The following is a 20,003-nucleotide window of genomic DNA, read 5'->3' as shown; positions in this document are numbered from 1 at the left end:
GATCATGAATCCGACTCGCGCTTGGTCGGATGGGAACTGGGTCGTGTGCATTCTCATGGCCAAATTGCACTGGCTGACAAAAGTTGTGAATTTGGAGCGATCTCCGTTATCCTGTCTGGGGGAGGTATGCTCAACGCAGCCTGTACTTGTGGGATGATACGCTCCGCGCGCAGGGCAGCGATTTCGTTCTGCATGTTTTGAATGACATTTTGGAGAGCTTCCACGTAGTTTTCTATGACGAGAATTTAAGTTGGAATAGTAGGTAAAGAGAAAAGAAAACAAGAGTAAACGAGCAGGTGGTTCAAGAAAATATGAGTTTTATCAATGTGTTACCTGATTCCAACTAGTACAAGCACCTGGTCTTTGCCCCGACTTCCTTCTCGATTTTATAGTCTCTAACACAATGGCTGAATAGCCAAATTATAAAATATTGCAGTATTTATCCAAACTTGATATGATTTTCGTAAAATTTGATAATCTAAAACAGGATCAAGAGATTAGCACGCTACCCTATCCAACGCACTGTTCAAGACAATGGTAAATACAAATAGTAATCCATTCACCTTTTGTGGGCATTTGGTATTGGCTACTTTACTGGATACAACCGTCTTTTTGCCATTTTTCCAGTTGATGTAAACAGCAAGATCATCTTCACCTGTGGCAGATGCTTCCATAGTTTCGATATTTACAACATCGTTTTCCCACGAGGCTTTGTCAAGTACAGCCCGACTTAACGAGTCAATCGAATGATAGACTTTGCTCAGGTCGTCTTTTAAAACCAAGTTTAGTCAATACAAATAAAAACTATATCAGTGCTAATATTCTTGATATATGTCTTCAAGTGATCACGCTTTGAGTTGGATTGACAAAAATGGCAAATATATTGCAGTGGATGCGTACCTTGTTCATCAGTATCAACAGTATCCTGTTTTGTGAATGAGTCCGACTCTGAATTTCTTTTGTTGCCTGGTTTGGATTTTTGGGATTTAGTCTTGTTTTTAGCTAAACACGGTTGGCATAGTATATGCATTAGTCTTACTAGACATGGGCACATCGGGATACACGGAAACCATCAAGCCCATCACAAATCATATCAAACACAAAAAGTTGCAGACAACAGTACACACCAAGAGTGTTTTTTTGAGACTGTTATTTTTGATGGACAAGTAAACTAGAATTAGTCAAACTCGTTTCAAACGCATACTATTCATAAAAACAACACTGTATGATGTATTACAGGCACCTTGAGTAATTTAGTGTTGGTATCCAATTCATGGGTAGATTCGGACAATTTTGTGGCATTTTTAAATTTTGGATGCTGACTCCAAAACTTTTTTATTAATATCGGTGCCTGAACCAATGATCAAAAACGGGTTAGATTACTCATCCATTTGGTACAACAATGCATGCTACACTTACATTTACCACATCTATATGTTGTCACAATGGCACAGGTGATTAAATAAACAATGTCAGTGAAATTCACTGCAAGAGCATACTTGTGGAACAATTGATATTAAAACTGTGCAATGTTCAAATCATTGGATAGTCATGAGCAATTTGAGCATGCAGTAGACTACATGGCTGCAGACATTATCTGCTTGGCAGACATTTGAACAAAAGGTGTGTTTAGAGTTCATGTGTTGTAGATTGGAATAACATACCAGCTGATTCCCAGGTGTTTTCTACAGACGCATAACCCTTCCATTTGATAAAGAATTGCTCTTTTCCCTATTCGGACAATAATATATATCAACAACGAATAGTCGTAGTAAAAAGAGGCTGGAAGGTTAGAGTAGTTGTATTGGGGTGTAAAATGAACTGAAACAAAAGGCAATAAACAAGGGTTGGTATGCTTGTCGAGAATGAGTCGAGTGTTTAAGCAGGATGTCAATAGTCCAGTTTACAAAACTCGGATGGTTGTAGTACTGCTGTACAAGGTATGTGTTGAAGCAATACAGCCATCACTCTATGATAAGCATCAACATGTGTTCTTTATCATTGACGAATGTCCAGTGTGGTTGATATGCAGACTGCCATTCATAATAGTATAACCAGCAGTATGTATTGACAAGGTTGTAGAAACAGTTGAACTGCCTGTAAAAGCAACCCCACACACCTTATTGATTCTAAAATCAACAATAGCCTCGACCTCATACACTTCATCGTCTAATGCTCGTTGTCGTTTTCTTGACTTTTGTTTTAAGCCCATCTGAGTTTGAATGCAAACTCGTAACATTCACGCAAAATCAAACACTTTATTTTGCACCAATTGTATTGCACTCTTGCTGTTTTGGTAGATTATATCAATTAAGATACTCTTGAATATTTGTGACTAGTTTACTGTGTTGTTTCAAGCCAAGATAATCTATTGTGAATTCAAACTATTTCTACCAATTATCATGTCATTGTTCAGCCTGCTGAATGCCATTTTGATTACTCTTTAACTAATATTATCAATTCTACACATGACTGACATTCAACGTTTGCTTGGTTTGTGGCAATTTGCATTATATAGCAAACACTATGGATCCGACTCAAACACTTGCCAATCTCAGCACACAGATGAGTGCATATTGTTCAAACCCACCAACATCACCTAATCAAAACCCATTGCATAACAATCACATGGCAATACCACAAGATCCAATAATCGCAACAGATCCAGTCCTGGTACAAAGCATAGTCCCAGAAACCATGCACTTTGTCAACTCAGCCAATACTGCTGATTTGCATGCCGAAATGTGTAATTTGGATATTGATGCTGCGTTTGGAAACGGTTTGGATAAACTGACAGTATTGTTTCGTCAGGCTATATTGGTAATCAAATATCATTTGGGTTGTTCCTAGATCTTGCCATGTATTACATTTATATGACGGTGTTGATTTACACCCAACCATAACTCGTGTGTTTTTAAATGGTCATCAAATCTGTAATATGGTCTGGCAACATGTCTAACTGAGTCAACACCAATGATATAAACAGGCCGATTATACCATTTCAAGAAACAGGATAAACGAGCATCACAAAGCAGAACTCAATAGTATACGACAAGCACATGAGTTGGAACTAGATGGCTTGAATGGCAAGATGGATTCTGTGATCAAATCTCGAAATCATAGCGACAAAAAACTGGTGGATTATGTTCAAGTAGTTAATGCAGCAACAGCTTTCCTAACCCGCAAGGTATTTTGACAATTATTTGGTTGTGTAGTTGCAACCAATCCAATAATATACCCAAACTTGTATCATGAGCAAAGTTGAGGATCTGTAGATTTGCACACGATTATTTTAAAATGTGATTTATTGTATTGGTATCTACGTTAGCGCAATCGACTTGCAACTGAAAAATGGTTCGGTAGGTGGAAAGTTAGGCAGATGGAGCTGAGGAAAAGAAAATTTGCAATGCATATTGCTGCTCGACATCATAGGAAAACCATGATGCAGAAAGCTATATTGGGATGGCATTCTGAAGCTGGAGTAACGTGGCGAAAGGCAACTGAAAACAGAATCCGAGTACGTCTAGTCAATTGGGTTTGTGAAACTTGATGTATGATGTTTATTAATTTGAAATCTAATATTCCAGATGGAAGCAGAAAAGCATATGCAAACCATGTCGGCCGAATATGAGAGTCGTATTGCACAGGTATGTTTTGATATGGATGTACTATTTTAATAAATCTACTAGCACAAAACTACCATGATGCATCGGAAATTCAAATTGCAGTCTACTAGTAGTTTGTTGAACAACTAGTTTAGTTTATGTAAATCAGTGAATGCCAAAAATACGTTGTATATTTAATCCATTTTGAATTCAAATTTGATATATGCAACGTAAATAGTTGTCCAAGAAACTCAACAAAACCCAATTGCAGTTACATTTGTCAATAGAAAAGCAGCACATACAGCAGGAAGACATGAAACGAAGTTTTTTGCGTGGTGTGTGCGCATTGAATATGGAAACTATGGGAATATTTCGTCAAGATGAGATGCATTGTTCAGAAAGCGTACAAAAACAGTTGAACTATCCAATTACAAACATGACTGTCGAATGCAATCAGTCTAGTAAACCTACTGTCCGGTTTATTAGTGATCCTGCAGCAGTACCCGACATTGCATGCGAGACACTTGCAAAAGAAACTACAGATTGTATTTCTAGTAGAACTCGTGGATTGGTCACTCGGCATTATAATTGAAAATTATCAGAATAAACGAGATGCAGCAAGCTTTTTCATACTGCATCGATCTTGCATTTCTATTGATGGAATTGATAATTTCAAGCAGTTATTTGGATGAAATGGGTTAAATTCACTCGATCAGAATGATACATGAACCACAATGGATGATCATGTCATTCAAATCAGCACACAATCTACTGATATATGCAATACAACATCAAGAAAACACACTTTTAAACTAAACAACCTGATTGCAGTAGGCTGACAACATTTGCCAGCATATACGCTTGATAGGTGCAGTGTAACAAGTTGAACCCATTTCACTTGAATCATTATTCGGTACAGATTTATGGATGGATCAAGGACACGAAATGAAACAGTTAAACTTATGATCACAATGTTTGAGTTGGTGCCGAATCTTGACATTGATGTCACCATTAGTTACAACGAATACTGCATTGTCTGTTTGATTCTGCTGAGCAATGCTGGTAAGTATGAAACAATTAAAATCTGACCACCAATAAAGATGGCGACGCAAGCTTGTAGCCTACAATTAAATCTGCAATTCACAAACCCTTCTACTCAGACCCCAAAAGAACACTAGATTTGGTGGTGGAAGTTGCACAAGTAACAATCAAACCCAATCACAAACGTGGTGTTGAATCCAATGCATGCGAGTACTTTTTAAACACATGATACACACTGATGGTGATGGTTGCTGACAGTCATATTGCAGTGTACATGTCCAATAGTGTCCACTGTCATGTCGATTGTTGCTATTCGTGACATCCAACTGTACTTGTATTCACCAAATGTGCACAACATCTAGGGCTGACTGCTAGATGCTCTCATGTTTGGCATACAACTAGTCACCATCAGACCAAGCGTATACGCTAGTACAGCGCCATGAATCTATTGGCAAGTGGTTTCAATTTATTCTGGCGCGTTGAGGGTTGGATGTGTACTAGACACAATGTTGTGGATATAACTGAGCCACAACAGGGTGATATCATGCATAATGGTACGGCCTGTATCTGTTTGGTAGATATGCAAACATATATATGACAGCCCAATCCGTCCTTTATCACGGGTTGGTTTTAGAAACGTCTGTTATTTTGGTTGATACATGTTTCTTGCATAGATTGGTAGTATTGTATGTATTTAGTTTGATTACATTGTAAACAGTCTGGTTGATTACTCATTCACTGCTAATAACCCGTTTGTACAACAGAATCGATCATTTGCTCAGTATCAAGGCGATTTTTAATCAAAGTAATGGCTGGATTATACAATGCATACCAGACTCCATCAGCCATATTTATGGGAATTGCTTTTCATGAAGTCATCTCTGCGTTATTTTTTATTGCTACACGACGTAGACCACTTCATACTGCCATCGACCTCATAGCGCTGGTCTCATTGATAGTTTGTGCTGGCCAGATTTATGTGCACACATTATTGATTGATCAGTCCATTTCACCGGAAACCACTGTTGAAAACTGGGTCGAGTGGTTGGCTGCATCTGGATATTTGCTGACGTTTTTGACAAGTACTGGCGTGGTAAGCTTATTTGTTTGAACAGACATGCTTGAATGGTGCAGTATTTTGATTGACTGATTGCATGAATCTGTATGATGTGTATGATTGGCAATAGCTTATTTTGATGGTTGCTCGACTTCGAGTATTCCACAAAGGAACGCCTGTTTTTTGGATTATAACAGCTGGAATAGTTGCCACGTTTTGCGTGTCAGCACTCACTGGTGCATTTGGCATATTATCGTATCTTGAGCTCATCAGAGGACAAGCTGTCATTATTTCAAAAAGTGCATTACTTCATGTAAGCACACATGTATATTTGAATCGACTCGAGTATATTGAATTCAAGTGTTGGGTTTAACTTTCTGACATGATTTTTACCTGTTTCCCATTCAGTACTCTAGTCTGCTTTTTGCAATCAAATGCATATTTGAAGGTATAATATCGGCAACTTCATCACTCATATTTCTTTGGACAATCAGTAAAGGCACTGGCGTGCACAGATCCGAATTCATCAAGCAGTTGTTTTTAAAGTATGAAGGGTTCCGTTTTGTCGTTATTTTTGTCCTTAATATTACAATGGCAGGGTTTGCTGTACATTCAGCCTATACGGGTGAGCCATTTGTAGCCTATACAGCCTGGTTCTTTTCTCCCATGATGTATGGTTTAGAAATCTACACGTTTTTACTGGTGAGTTTTGTTGCACCATCAGATATACTAAGAGCAAGACACGATTCGTCTAGTGATGATGGTTTGCATGGAACTGCTGCTGAACATGCTGGTTGTTGTGCTATTGATATTACACCCAAAGCCAAGGTTGAAATGGCCATTCGTAATATGATAATGGGTCAAGATAAATAAACTACAATATTAATGCTACTGAATTGAATTCAAACATCAAAAATACACGTAGCAGCACAGTTGTATACCCGAATGCTGTTTAAAAGTATCCAAAACAAACATGCATTACATGGCCAGAATCGTGCAAACAATATGCAAGTGCATCAATAGTTTGGAAAACTGCAGCATTCAAGTCTAGATGCAATCGAATATAACAAATCAGTATCACTCGAGTTTAAACACATTTAAACTTTGCATTCATTCTGAACTCATTCTGAATTCATTCTGCACCAAGACCACTACGCTCAGTTCGTATAACAACCTTGACAGGATCAACGATGCCTTTGTTTCCTGTGCCCAGCGACTGTCCTGGATTCCATCCCATAGCAAGCAGCATTTTATGACCAACGTTTTCATTTCCAATCGGTTGGCTAGATTCACCCACAACATGACCTTGTTTAACAACAGTATGTTTGTGATGTGGGTCTTTTTTCATACCGGTTTTGTGCGACCGTTTCATTTTGCTGTCTGGCGACATTCTGGGTTTTCTAGCAACATGGAGTTTGACAACTGAGCCAGTAAATCGGTCAGCAATCTCGCCAATCTCGAACAGTTTTTCACGCATGATCTCATTTGGTATTGTCCGCCACGATTCAGGCACACACGTTGTTCGTGTTGTATAAGCCTCGATATACTTTGATCTTGCTTTGCCCATTGTCTTTGGACGCATTTGATACCGCTTGACAAGGATCACTGCAAATTTACGTACATCACTCATCATGGGTGGAAGTGACAGTTGTCCATACTGCGGTTTAGCCACAACAAAATCATGGACCATTTTGTTGATGGAGTGCAGAAATAGTTTAATGACTGCATTGAACTGTGTTGGGTTGCGGCTATTGGAGAGCTGAGCGTCAAAAGTACGACCTTGAGCAGTCAAGTCATGATGGCGGCTTTTTACATGTTGTTTGGCTTTGCGACGATCGTTTTTGCGTTGTGTTTTGAGTGCTGATTTGGATATTTTGGAGGCTTGCTCAGCAGATACAGATCTGGATGGTTGTGTGAAATCACCATTCAGAATCTGCTGAAATCGGAATTCTGCATGACGATCTAGCATCAATTGACTGTTTGCATGCGTATTCATGGATTCAATAGTATCAATTTCATCACTGCTGGTTTCGGATTGACTATCGCATGACTTTCTCCACATGCGTCTAGGTGATCCATTTGACCAAGTCAAAGGACTGTTGCTGAGTGTGCCTTGCAAATACCTCGACTCTTGATCAATATCAAACACTGTTGCAGTGCGATCATTTACAGAATCAATGTATCCATCAACGGATATATCCGAGTCATTGCTGTGTATGGACTCGGAGTATTCACTGTCAGTATCGGTTTGGCTGTCATCATCACACAAGGAATCCGAGTCGCAGGCTTGACTCGACATAAACGATTGTTTTGCATGGCGTCCAACTCTGACAGTATCATTCATAGTATCAACATCATGCAACAGATTTTCAAGGATTCCCGACTCGAACTGATACAAACTTGAACTCTGTTGCACAATAGGCGAATGAGGTTTTGGTTGTAGCGACTGCTGTTGAACAGACTGACCAGTTTGTCTTGATTGACGAACCAATGGCTGTTCATCACCCAATGACATGGATGAAATACCCGACACAGGGTATGCAGTCCAATCATCATCACCATCGACATTGTCAATATAGTCTTGGATAAACTCATCATCGCTGCTGTGACCAAGATGATGCAGCTTGACATTGGACTGAACAGACTGGGGCTTTCCCTTGGATCCAGTCCTACCTTTTGGTTTGGGTTTATTTCTAGTTGTATCGAGTGGTTTGGACCGAGTTTTTTGACGATGCAAGTGTCGAGTGGTAGTGGACTGAGAGGGATATGCATGCTTGACCACAGGTGTTTGTGGTACAGTGGATGCTAGTGATTGACTGGGTTTGTATGTATTGTACAAATCTCTGTCAGCATTAGTATCAATATAAAATCCTGACATGAATGATTCTAGTGGTGTAGTTTCAATTGTTGCAAATACAAAACAACATTGAATTCAACATTGTGTTGCATATGAAGCCAGTCATATTAAACCAATTGCTGCAAAACAGGTGTTGTGAAGCTGCTTGAACATTTGTCAATTTTAGTAATCGACTGGATTGTTGAATCGATAAAACCAGTCAGCTTATTAGTCAAATCTATCAACTACAATGTTGAATATATTCAGAAATACAGTCGGATATCAAACCCAATTGTCAGAGTGGTGTAACAAGTGTTTATAGCTTACCAACACTATAAAATCGATTGTTACAAACTAGGCGTGTATGCAATATGAAATATCAAGGTGCAAGCATTATAGTATATGTTGATTGCTGCTATTCGTGATATCCAAACTAGACTGCAATCAATGTTGCTTCAAAATATACGTAAATCATAAACTGCAATACTTTTGCATGTCATTCGACTTTTACTCGATATTTGTAGAACTGCTGAATCATCTTCAGTGTAAATCAACAGCATTTTTATGATGGCAAAATAGCAAAAGATGTGCTCCGAGTGAGGCTTGAACTCACGACCTCGAGATTATGAGACTCACGCGCTGCCAACTGCGCCATCGAAGCTTGTTTTTCAGAACTGTATATATAATAAGTAGTTTATAAAATAATTTTTTCAAAACGTGGTTTGGGTTACAAATTGCCAATGATAAAGGCATGAAAAACATAGGTAGAATAAAACATACCAACAACCATCTACAAGTATATCAAATCATGACTCATGAAATGCGTGCTACACGAGTATCAATAGGCTGGCATTCATTCCATGATATTGCATAATACTCTACAATATTTGACAATCAACACCAGATGCGCGATATCAACAGTGCAATATGGTATACTGCTGCAAGTATCGCAATGACTGCTCGTAATTTTTGAACGAGTCGATCTGGTCAGATCTGATATCAACACACATGACTATTGTTGGTATTAGTATGTCATGTGTCAATACGACATGTCAAGCAAGCTGTATTGTATTGGAAATACAAGTGTCGATGTACACTATGATACAATGCATATAAAATCAGTTTCAAATGCCAAATATCAAATTGCAATTGTATTATATTTTATTCAAGCAAAAATACAGTAAATACAGTTGAAATCAGTCCAGATTAGCAACCAAATCAATTGGATGAATCGTCATCTCTGAATTGATCCAAGAGTGATCCAACTTTGCTTATAATTTTAGAAAAAAATTTACGTACACGAGAACGTTTGGAAGATGTTTGTGTACTCGAGGATGTTCGAGTGCGTTGGACTGCAGGCGTTTCATTTGTTGATGGGGATGGACTTTGATGATGTTGTAATGCTTGATGTGATGGACTATGGGTTCCACTAATAGAGGCTTGATCGGATTCCGACTTTTGACTTAGTACGGGACTGTGAGGTGCGTCAAGCTTCGTGTGATAATCAGTTGTTTTTAGATCCGAGCTTTTCTCGAGCAGACTCTCTGCGAGTAGTGTTTTGGCTCCACCAGATTTCCAACGAAGCTGAGAGCTATTTAAACAAGACTTTGTACACTTTTTTTCGAGGTCGGAAAGAATGAGATGTTGGGCTTGAAGTTCAAATTCGAGCTCCTTAAGCTCTTTCTTATGTTTGGAATTCTTGCGTTTCCAAGATTTTTCGCTTAAATGCCGATATTCTTCAAGTAGCCATTCTATCAGTTTTTCTTGACAAAGTTTTTCAAATTTTAGCAAGCTATGGGTTTTCTCTGCTTTCTCATAGGCTTCCTTCGTCTCTAGGTAATCTTTGGTTGAATCAATAGCATTCTCGGACACTTCATTAGGACCAGCCGAGTTTGTGACTTTTGCGTTGGAGATTGTTGAAGAGCTAGAATAAGTAGTTGCAGTTGCAGTGGGGAGAATTGGACTGGCTGTAGTAACCGAGCAAGTAAACAGGATTGATGTCAATACAATTAGGAATTTCATTATATTGGTTTGGTTATGAGCAAGTTGTATATGATTGTCGTTTGACAAGTGAATTTCGGATCATATTTATATTTGTTATCGATGGACAGTATTGAAAGCATGTTCCCGAGTGACCACCCTAAGGGTTGGTATTGATTTATTACTATCGATTTGGAGATGATCCAAAAAAGATATTATTTTATATAATGTTCCGCAATCTTGGTTATACTATTGTCTGCTTATGCACTCGTGTATTGTATGGTTAGTTTGTTATGCAATCTATTCTTTTTCCACCCTAAAAAGGGCTAGTGTGCTAAAATATAAGAATATAAACATAGACTCGAATAATTCTGCATAGCCTATATAAGATGGCTTTGATATTCAGTCGTTAGATGACCATCAATGTTTGCTGTGATGTTTATGCTTTTTCAAATGACTCAGTTGATTGGCATAGTTCAAACATGTGGCTTTGTGATATTTTGCATTCAATTTGACATGATCAGTCATCACCATTAGACACTAATGCGAGACATTAATAGTGTATTCCCCTTGTAATGTGAGAGTGTTGGGATGTGTATGTTTGGACTGACAGTAGACATTTCTGAATGGTTTGCAGTAACCAGAAACCATCAACAATGATGTTTAAACTGGGATTCACATAGTTTTCTTCTACTGTTCTCTCATCTTGTAAACACTCTTCCTGTTTTTTAATAGATGACGCAATCAAATATTGATTCATTCCTTCATGTCTTTGATTTACTGTGATATACTTTCCAATAATGACAACTATCGATATGCCATCATATGCTCACGATCCTCAGTTGTGTTCATCAAACACACAATGCAGTCAATGTGTAGTAGCTATTGTATATTGCAATTCAAAACACAGTTATTGCGGGACGAATATCAAAATGATCCATTTTACACGAATATGGTTGTAAAAGGGTGCGTTTACAAGACTACACAACACTCAAGGGGTGTATTTTTCAAAATACTTGATAAAAGGGTCGTAAAAGCATAATACGGTACTATGAATAGGGAGCAGTATACTGTCTAGTATGATGGTAGCCTACAACAAACAACCAAGTAGCCCTGTGTTGTTGATTAACCTAAAAGGGTTGGTTTACTATACAAAAATATAAATACGATGAAATATGTCCAGTTTTATAATCAACATCGATCTTGAAAATCTGCCCATCTAACAATCTTTTAAACCCATCCAGCAATCTAATGAAGTTCATTGACATTTTATTCGTACTGAGCGCGGCGGCAACCGCTAATGCAATACTGGTTTCAGATAACGGCAATGGTTCAGTCCAGGCATCAAGTACTTCTAGTCAAGTGTCTAGCCCAACCAATGGGCTTGATTCAAGTGCTCCCAAACGAGGTCGGAAACAATCAATGAATCAACCCGGTCCAAGCACTTCCAGTCAAGATCAGCAACAACCAGTGAGCCAAGGCGAGTCGAGTAATACTGTTCCAAATCAAGTGACTGGATTAAGCAAAAAAAAACAGAAAGTCCTTAATCGTATGAAGAAAAAACTTGAGTTGCTTGAAAAAATGGAAAGGAGCATGACCCAAAACTATTATGATTATGTATCTATTGGATTAAAAAAGAAGAGAAGGTTAAGACAAGGCAAAGATGTAACAACTTTTAAACACAGCCTAGAAGTTGAAAAGCAATTCAAAACAAGGACTGAAGAATTAGGAGATGAAGTAGACAAGATCAAAGAAAAGCTAAAAAAGTTTATGACAAAGCATGGTTTGGAATTTCAAGAGTCGAATTTGGACTGATGATGTGATGATTTTGATTTTGAATAAATTTAAGCTTTCTGGTATGTGTTGATATTTGTCGAGTATTGTGAATGGGTCAACAACCATATTATTGATTGTGTACTGCATGTTTGTGTATTACATCAATAGTTACTGGGTTGCTGATTGATACATTGGCATGGTTTGTTCCATATACATCAATGACATGATAGCAACCAGTGCTGATTGTAACTACCAATCGCACTTGCAAGATACCACCAACTGACCATATCGTGCATCGTACAACAAACGGAGCAATACACTTGCTCAAGGTCGGATGTAGATTGCGTCATTAACTGGTTTGATATTGGTCAACTAGTGTTGTATTGTCAGTTTGAAATGTAATATATGCGGTGTGGTATTGGTAGTGTCGTATTGACGTAAATGGACCACCAAATAACACTGTCGGTGTGTGAAATAAACAGCCAGTGTCATTGTTGGTAGTGATTGACATACAAACAACAGTTGCATTACTGATATATGTCATCATTGTTGTTGAACTAGATTGTAATCGTATCTGTGATTCAAAATACAACAGAAACAACAAACGCCGGTTCAAGACTATTTCAGTTTAAATCATAGTTTGTGAGCATCATATCACTGACACTGTTTATAATAATTCATAATGTATATCGAATCAACAGTCAATGTCAAGTACAAAACTACAACCAATATTCAGCATTGTTTATTCCAAACCAACAGTCAATCACTGCAAGATAGTGTTCAACTCTACATGAATGCGATTGTATACCATTTTGGTTTCAGCTGTAAATTTGAGCTATTTCGACTTGTCCAAACTTTGTTTCTAATCTGTGCGATTTGTTGTGGATTCAGTGCAAAGGTGAACAAATCTGATATTTCTACTTGAGATACTGGAGTGTCTTGATTGAATGCACTTTAACAAAACAGTCAATACTCTGCTGTTTTGTTGGATCACATCAATTGATATACTCTTGGATACTTGTGGCTAGTTTACTGTGTTGTATTTGTTAGACATTGATTGTGATCTAGTTGGATGTCACGGATAGCAACGATCGACATGACAGTGGACACTATGGACATGTACACTGCAATGTGACTGTTAGCAACCATCACCATCAGTGTGTATCATGTGTTTAAAAAGTACTCGCATGCATTGGATTCAACACCACGTTTGTGATTGGGTTTGATTTGTATTGTATTGGTGGTGTTGTTTTGCATATATCAGTAGATTGTGTGCCGATTTGAATGACATGATCATCCATTGTGGTTCATGTACCACGATGACAATGTCACTCATTCAGTGTAGCAGCGACAGATTGCCGAGTTTGGTGGTGATCATGTTGTGACACAATCAGCAGTGTTTGACGTATACAGTCTAGATTAATCTAAAATGACCATGCAGTCATACCAATGGAAGAGTCATGGTTTTGAAATACTGCAATAACAGACTGTTTGATGCTGTTGTGTCCGAGTGATCCAAAACACGACCAATTGAACAATCAGTCAAGTATTTGGTATACAGTGACAGTATGTGATGATAACTATCCATAATCAGGGTGACAATCTGATACTACCTGATCACTGCATACATGACCGCAATTGGAGATGAACACAGCATACTACTGAAGTTGATTATGCATCAACAACGATGCTTGTATATTGATTCACCCTACATGGTGTATTTGGGTTTGCTCACCCTACATGGTGTATTTATGTGTTCTAAATACCCATTTGGGAACTGCCGATTGTCACCCTTGAAACTGCCGTCATTATAAAACGGCAGTCATGTATCAGATTCAAACCATTTTCATTATAATACTCGATACAATGCTGATTACTCTAGAATGCATTCTACTTGCGTTACAGGCGGTTTCTGCAGTTCGAGTTGCATTAGATTCACCTTCCGAAATTGACAGTCCATCAAGCAATAGGCTATCAAAGCGATCACCTGTTGAATTGGATGGTGATATTAACAAATGTTACAGAATGAAATTTAATCTTTATGGAGTCAGTGTATGTATCATGTCATGCATTGTAATTTGATATCAATTTGCACCACGTTGAATCAATCTCACACTTGTTTAAAATAGTTGAATTTACAAGTCGATTCAGCGATTTCTGATACGATCGTACCACTTCCTGGTTCAAAAAACAATATAGGTTTGGATATACTAAGTATTACAAGTGGGAGACACGTTACTATAAATTACAAAGGCAAAGAGTATAGAGGAATTGATTTCACAGCCACTGTGACGATTCCGGGTACTAGTATAACTGGCATTGGGTTACCAGTAGTAGCAGTTAAAAAACAATCGCCAGATTCAGTTGGTATCAGTCCAAATTTTGATGGAGTATTTGGGATTGGTTATCCCTCGTTGTCAAAGCGTCGTCCACAAACCACTGTGTTGGATGTTTTGTACAATGATGGTGTCATTTCTAATAACGAGATTGGTCTTCAACTATGTCCGTATGGCATGCGTTCAAAAAGCTTCATCAATATAGGAAACACGGACGTAACTCCAAAATGCGGGACAGATGGAAAAAGTGTTGCATGGGTACAATCACCATCAGACGATCGTCATACTGTCAACATCAAGAGTATACTAATCGATGGCAAACAAGTGAATCTACCCGAGGAATTCCAAAAAAGGGTAAAAGATGGACGTATTTTGTATTCATATATACATACATGCTTTGTATATATGTATTTTCCTGAAGTAGTCGTGGCAGCGTTGGTTGATGCTATTGTTGGTAGTAATGCGATCACTGTCAAAAAAACTAAATCCGAACACAAGCACAAGCTCAGCGAAACAGAAATTGAAAAAGTATTTTGGGAAAACCGTCTAATCCTCAAATCCAAACTTAATATTGATTGGAGCAAGCTGCCGTCGCTTTCAATTACAATGTTTGCTCAAAACCCCGTAACTGATGAAAATAGCAACTCCGTTGTAACAATCAAACTGGGTCCCAAAGACTATATACAGAGAGTCAATTCCAAAGAATGTAAATATTTGACAATTGTATGCAATATGTGTTGTTTGATTAGCCTGACTAATATAATGTTGGATTATAGTTAGATTTACTGTAACAGCTGGTTCAAATGAAAATGCAGCTCTTGGTATATCATTTATGACTCGACTTGCAGTCACATTTGATTTACAAAATGCACGCATTGGATTTGGTCCTGGATGTGGATGCGAAACTGCGACTGATGGATATCCTATTATTTCAAACAGTTATCAAGTACTCTGGCCATTAACACAGTAAGTTGTTTGATATTGATGTGTGAATTGATATTGATATTGATGCATATTGTTAGACTGCCTGAACAACCAAGCGGTTCAAGTTCAGGTGACACATCTACTCTCAGGAGATCATTTTCGCGATTTGGTAGTACTCTCCGTGATAGTATTCGTCGTAGTAGTAGGCGGCTAAAGTTTAATTACAAGAAACTTGATGGCTAAACAGATATATCAATAAAATTGGTTATTTGTTGAATGGATGATGACCATGATTATTTTATAGTTGGTATGATGTACGTTAGGACTCTTGGTGTTAGCAATCATTAACTACAACTGATCAAGTAGTTGTGTCTGAAAACACTAACCACACTGTCAAGAGTCACAAACAGACTCACAATAAACTCGACTGAATACAATTCATTATTAGACAAACTGCTACTATACGTATATTTAATGTGGTGTGTCCATGTTTGATTGTGTGATATGTTCGAGCCGTGCATGTATTGGATCAGTCCAGTGTGTATCGTAATTGTTTGGTACACGATGATCACGCATACTATTGTATTGGTAATACATGGTATTGATTGAATACGCATCACGTAGCTCAATCATGGTATGCATTGTTTGAATCCATCACTGTATATCTGAATGATCATGTCGATACTGGATGCGCGATATCAACTGTTTGAATATGGTATACTGCTGCAAATACCATGATTATTACATTCCATTAGTATGTGTGATTATATTACACCAATCGACCAGTATACGATCATTGGATACATCAACATGTGCATAATGACCATATTGTTGGCATTGTATATTCAACATGTGATATTTGACACACGACAAAGTTGATACTGCGACTGATGTGTGTGATCAGTCAGGCTATTGATGCAACCATTTTTACACCACAATCAACGAGTCAAACCAGTCAAATTGGTCGGATCTGATATCAACACACATGACTGTTGTTGGTATTAGTGTTGCATGTGCCAATACGACATGACGAGTAATATCATATCGACACAATACACACATGCATGTCAGCATCATCAATGTGTACAACTATGCAATATACAATCAACTGTATTGTATTGTATTGGAAATACAAGTGTCAATGCATACTATGATATTATACCAATCAAGACTGTGTACAATGATCAGATATAATGCATACACATCCAATTTTATTGTAAATTAAATCAGAATGACAATTGAATTGGTTGAAACAAGTCCAGATTAACATTCAAGTCAATCAAATCAATTAGATGGATCGTCACGTTTGGGTCGTCCAAAGAATGATCCAAATCTAGTGATAAACTTGGAGGAAGCTCTCCGCATACTGAAAGTACCCTTCCGATTGAATTTATATTCGGATTCTTCATCCGGTTCTTCATCTGATTCTTCATCTGATGATTCCAAATCTTTGCGTTTTTGTCGACCACCAGATTTTCGATGTTTTCGTCGATCACCAGATTTTCGATGTTTTCGTCGGTCACCAGATTTTCGATGTTTTCGTCGGTCACCAGATTTTTGATCAAGACTCTCGTATTTTGATGATTGCTGTTCAATGTAATTTTTAACGAAAGGCCTTTCTCTGATAAGCAAAAGTTGGTAATTAAATAATGCAAGATCCAGAGGGGTTCCGAAAACGAGACCCACAATCCGTTCATCGATTTCCCACTTTTTTTCTGCAAGACGACCAATCTCAGACTGGCACTCGTCGAAACTTTTTCGAAGTTTGACAAGTTTGGATCTTTGGTCTTCAAGATCAAGCTTAGTCTTCTCAATGTCACCATATTTTGGATTGCCATTGCCTTTTTGAGATTGATATTTCAGAATTTCAAGATCTTTTTCCACGCCCATTAGCACGTCATATTGACTGTCATATCGAGATTCTAACGGCCAATATATTTTGCTTTGCTGATTACGAGCATCCTGTATCTCTGCGTATTTGTCGAGTAAATTCTTGAAGTTATCTGGAAGTGGATCAAGAGCACCCAAGCCTATACCGTCTGGATTAGGAACTATCCAAAGACTATATTCAGTATCTGTAGTTGCACTGGGAATGAATGTTGAAATGCCATCTTCATCATCTGTACTTTCACTGGGATCAACAGGATTGGCAGTAGTAACCGAGCAGGCAAGCAAGATCGATGACAATACAGCAACTGCGAGCTTCATTCTACTGGTTTGGCTGAGCAAGTTGTAATGTCATTCAACAAGTCGGTTTTTGAACTGTATTTATATCCATTATTGAATAAATGATATTAAAAGCATATTCCTTGAATGGTCGTTTCAAGGACTAGTATTACTGTCAGGGTTGATATTGATTTGTTGTCAATGCCAAACTTTGAAGGGATCTCCCTTTATATGTTGACCTGTAACCTTGGTTGAGCTGCTATCTGACCATACATTCGAATATCATATGGTTGGCTATGCAGTCCCACCCTAAAAAGGGTTATGGTCAAGGGTTAGGGTCAAGAAATGAGTATAAACCAAAACTGGAATGAGTTGACACTCGGATATTAGTTGGTCATCAATATGTGCCGTGATATTCCATGTTTGTTAAAATAGCAAGTGATTGGCATGATTCAACGTACAAGTAGTGTATAATGAATATCGGATGATACTGTTTTACTTGAACAAGAGTGCTAAATCCGTTGAAATAAATATAATTTAGTCGTCTATTTCTGTACTACATTTTACACCCTCATTGTTATGTTGAAGCAATCAGACATTGGCCGTTTACGTATAGTTTGAATGGTTAGTGTGTATCTGGTGTAATATCCAAGCAAGATATCTAAGCTTCAACCCTTAACAAGCAAGCATTAGTACTTGCATTGGACACTCCCTAATTTATCATTTCCTCATTATCTCCATTATCTCCCTTATGTTTCAATACCACCACTCTTACTTTTCAAAAAACCCAGCGTTACCAATATTTTCTATAGCAGCATATTATATTATATTATTACTTGTTGAAAGACTCGGTAATTTTTGTCTATCTTGTATACTCTACTTTTTCGATACACCTAAATCCTTTAACATGCTACACAATATCAAATGTATACAAAAAACAGCTGGAAATGGAATGTGTTTGTAGAAATAGAAAACATCATACACAAGATGACAGCAGTATTGCGTACATACAAATCAAAGTATGCTATCATGATTGTCAACGGATTGATTGAAAACAACTTTATATCCAACTTGCCCATCAACAACCAACAACTCTGTTGGAGTTTTGTGTAATCTGATTTATATTAGTTTAAATGGAGGTGTGTGTGTATGATCTGTAACTGTTAGTAGTTGACAGAAAATAACAAATCAAAAGTGTAATGGGTGTTGCACAATAATTCAGGATCAGCAGGCTTGGGGTTTTCAATGATAATGAAAATATGTAATAAAACAATAATATGTTGAAATGGTTGGAAGAGTCATTTATTAATAAATATGAGTTATAGTCAATCTTGTAGTAATTGATTGATTGTATCTTGGTGACACAAACAAGTAGAATGTATGATGAGCAATCAGAAAAGTAAATTGATCAATAGGTGTAATTCATATTGTTTACCAAGTCAAATAGTGGAATTATGGCACACAAACATTGGTGATACGAGTCCCTTGGATCATCACATATTACCATTTAGTATTCTGCATGGATACTCGACACATTTGGTAGTCATACATTGTATGGTCACCAAGTTTGAACCCACATTCATGTATTGTGTTTGACTGTCAATATTGTCAATACAACTCTGTACACACATTTGTTGTATTCTGAATCACGGATACGATCGCAATCTAGTTCAACAACAATCATGGCACATGTCAGTAATGCAACCATGCATGCCAATCACCACCAACAACACCACTGTATTGTCAATCAGTCCATGACACTGACTGTTTATTACACACTGACACTGTTAGTGTTCCGTTTACATGACTAGACTGCAAGTTGTCGTATTCGTTTCTGTAGATTTGAAATTGTTAGTAATCGAGTTTTGACATTCAATTCGTGCTGTTTTTGTATATTTTTGTATATTGCTGGACATTCAACTCAACGTCTTGTTCCAAAGTAGACATGTTTTTGATGTCATGTTTGTATAATCGAAACAGGAATCCAGTTTGCCAAGTAAACGCTGCAAGACTCTTGACAACCAGTCATGTACAGTATTGAGTCGGATGTTCATACTATTGATAGCATGACAATTGACAGTTCAAGAGTTATGTTGAAGCTTTTCTAATCATTGGCAATACTTTGAGTTTGCGTATTGAAAGTATTACAGTTGGCATAAAGTATTGATACTGCTGATATGACCATCAATCCATACTGCATTGAACAGGACTGCAACACAGTATCATATCACTAGATCAAGTGTTGAAGCAGCCGTTTGAAGGATTTTACCACTAATATTTGA

At 37.7% G+C, this 20,003-nt stretch overlaps 8 protein-coding genes across 8 annotated transcripts; 4 read left to right on the top strand and 4 right to left on the bottom strand.

Annotated features, from left to right (window-relative positions):
* Nucleotides 1-439: 439 nt before the first annotated feature.
* Nucleotides 440-2,212, bottom strand: BATDEDRAFT_91550 (uncharacterized protein; the record flags this gene model as incomplete). The annotated part of the gene is made up of 5 exons (XM_006681689.1): nucleotides 440-478; nucleotides 564-769; nucleotides 901-1,002; nucleotides 1,665-1,731; nucleotides 2,120-2,212. The coding sequence occupies 5 exons, from the start codon at nucleotides 2,210-2,212 to the stop codon at nucleotides 440-442; spliced, it is 507 nt and encodes a 168-aa protein (XP_006681752.1).
* A 485-nt stretch (nucleotides 2,213-2,697) lies between these two features.
* On the top strand, nucleotides 2,698-4,250 carry BATDEDRAFT_91335 (uncharacterized protein; the record flags this gene model as incomplete). Its single annotated transcript, XM_006681736.1, has 5 exons — nucleotides 2,698-2,820; nucleotides 2,987-3,187; nucleotides 3,329-3,517; nucleotides 3,588-3,647; nucleotides 3,844-4,250. 5 exons carry the CDS (start codon nucleotides 2,698-2,700, stop codon nucleotides 4,195-4,197), a joined length of 927 nt encoding a protein of 308 aa, XP_006681799.1. The 3' UTR covers nucleotides 4,198-4,250.
* A 1,204-nt stretch (nucleotides 4,251-5,454) lies between these two features.
* On the top strand, nucleotides 5,455-6,576 carry BATDEDRAFT_91529 (uncharacterized protein; the record flags this gene model as incomplete). The annotated part of the gene is made up of 3 exons (XM_006681735.1): nucleotides 5,455-5,739; nucleotides 5,834-6,016; nucleotides 6,112-6,576. 3 exons carry the CDS (start codon nucleotides 5,455-5,457, stop codon nucleotides 6,574-6,576), a joined length of 933 nt encoding a protein of 310 aa, XP_006681798.1.
* A 259-nt stretch (nucleotides 6,577-6,835) lies between these two features.
* Nucleotides 6,836-8,581, bottom strand: BATDEDRAFT_27302 (uncharacterized protein; the record flags this gene model as incomplete). The annotated part of the gene is made up of 1 exon (XM_006681582.1): nucleotides 6,836-8,581. One exon carries the CDS (start codon nucleotides 8,579-8,581, stop codon nucleotides 6,836-6,838), a length of 1,746 nt encoding a protein of 581 aa, XP_006681645.1.
* A 1,176-nt stretch (nucleotides 8,582-9,757) lies between these two features.
* BATDEDRAFT_27301 (uncharacterized protein) lies at nucleotides 9,758-10,561 on the bottom strand (the record flags this gene model as incomplete). The annotated part of the gene is made up of 1 exon (XM_006681581.1): nucleotides 9,758-10,561. One exon carries the CDS (start codon nucleotides 10,559-10,561, stop codon nucleotides 9,758-9,760), a length of 804 nt encoding a protein of 267 aa, XP_006681644.1.
* A 1,209-nt stretch (nucleotides 10,562-11,770) lies between these two features.
* Nucleotides 11,771-12,334, top strand: BATDEDRAFT_91530 (uncharacterized protein; the record flags this gene model as incomplete). The annotated part of the gene is made up of 1 exon (XM_006681734.1): nucleotides 11,771-12,334. The coding sequence occupies one exon, from the start codon at nucleotides 11,771-11,773 to the stop codon at nucleotides 12,332-12,334; it is 564 nt and encodes a 187-aa protein (XP_006681797.1).
* Nucleotides 12,335-14,161: 1,827 nt separating this feature from the next.
* On the top strand, nucleotides 14,162-15,798 carry BATDEDRAFT_27300 (uncharacterized protein; the record flags this gene model as incomplete). The annotated part of the gene is made up of 4 exons (XM_006681580.1): nucleotides 14,162-14,347; nucleotides 14,425-15,337; nucleotides 15,408-15,597; nucleotides 15,654-15,798. 4 exons carry the CDS (start codon nucleotides 14,162-14,164, stop codon nucleotides 15,796-15,798), a joined length of 1,434 nt encoding a protein of 477 aa, XP_006681643.1.
* A 1,041-nt stretch (nucleotides 15,799-16,839) lies between these two features.
* BATDEDRAFT_27299 (uncharacterized protein) lies at nucleotides 16,840-17,763 on the bottom strand (the record flags this gene model as incomplete). Its single annotated transcript, XM_006681579.1, has 1 exon — nucleotides 16,840-17,763. The coding sequence occupies one exon, from the start codon at nucleotides 17,761-17,763 to the stop codon at nucleotides 16,840-16,842; it is 924 nt and encodes a 307-aa protein (XP_006681642.1).
* Nucleotides 17,764-20,003: the final 2,240 nt, after the last annotated feature.

The sequence above is a fragment of the Batrachochytrium dendrobatidis genome (assembly GCF_000203795.2).
Source record: "Batrachochytrium dendrobatidis JAM81 unplaced genomic scaffold BATDEscaffold_13, whole genome shotgun sequence".
In the NCBI taxonomy this organism is placed as follows: domain Eukaryota; kingdom Fungi; phylum Chytridiomycota; class Chytridiomycetes; order Rhizophydiales; genus Batrachochytrium; species Batrachochytrium dendrobatidis.
This window is presented reverse-complemented; position numbering and strand designations above follow the sequence as displayed.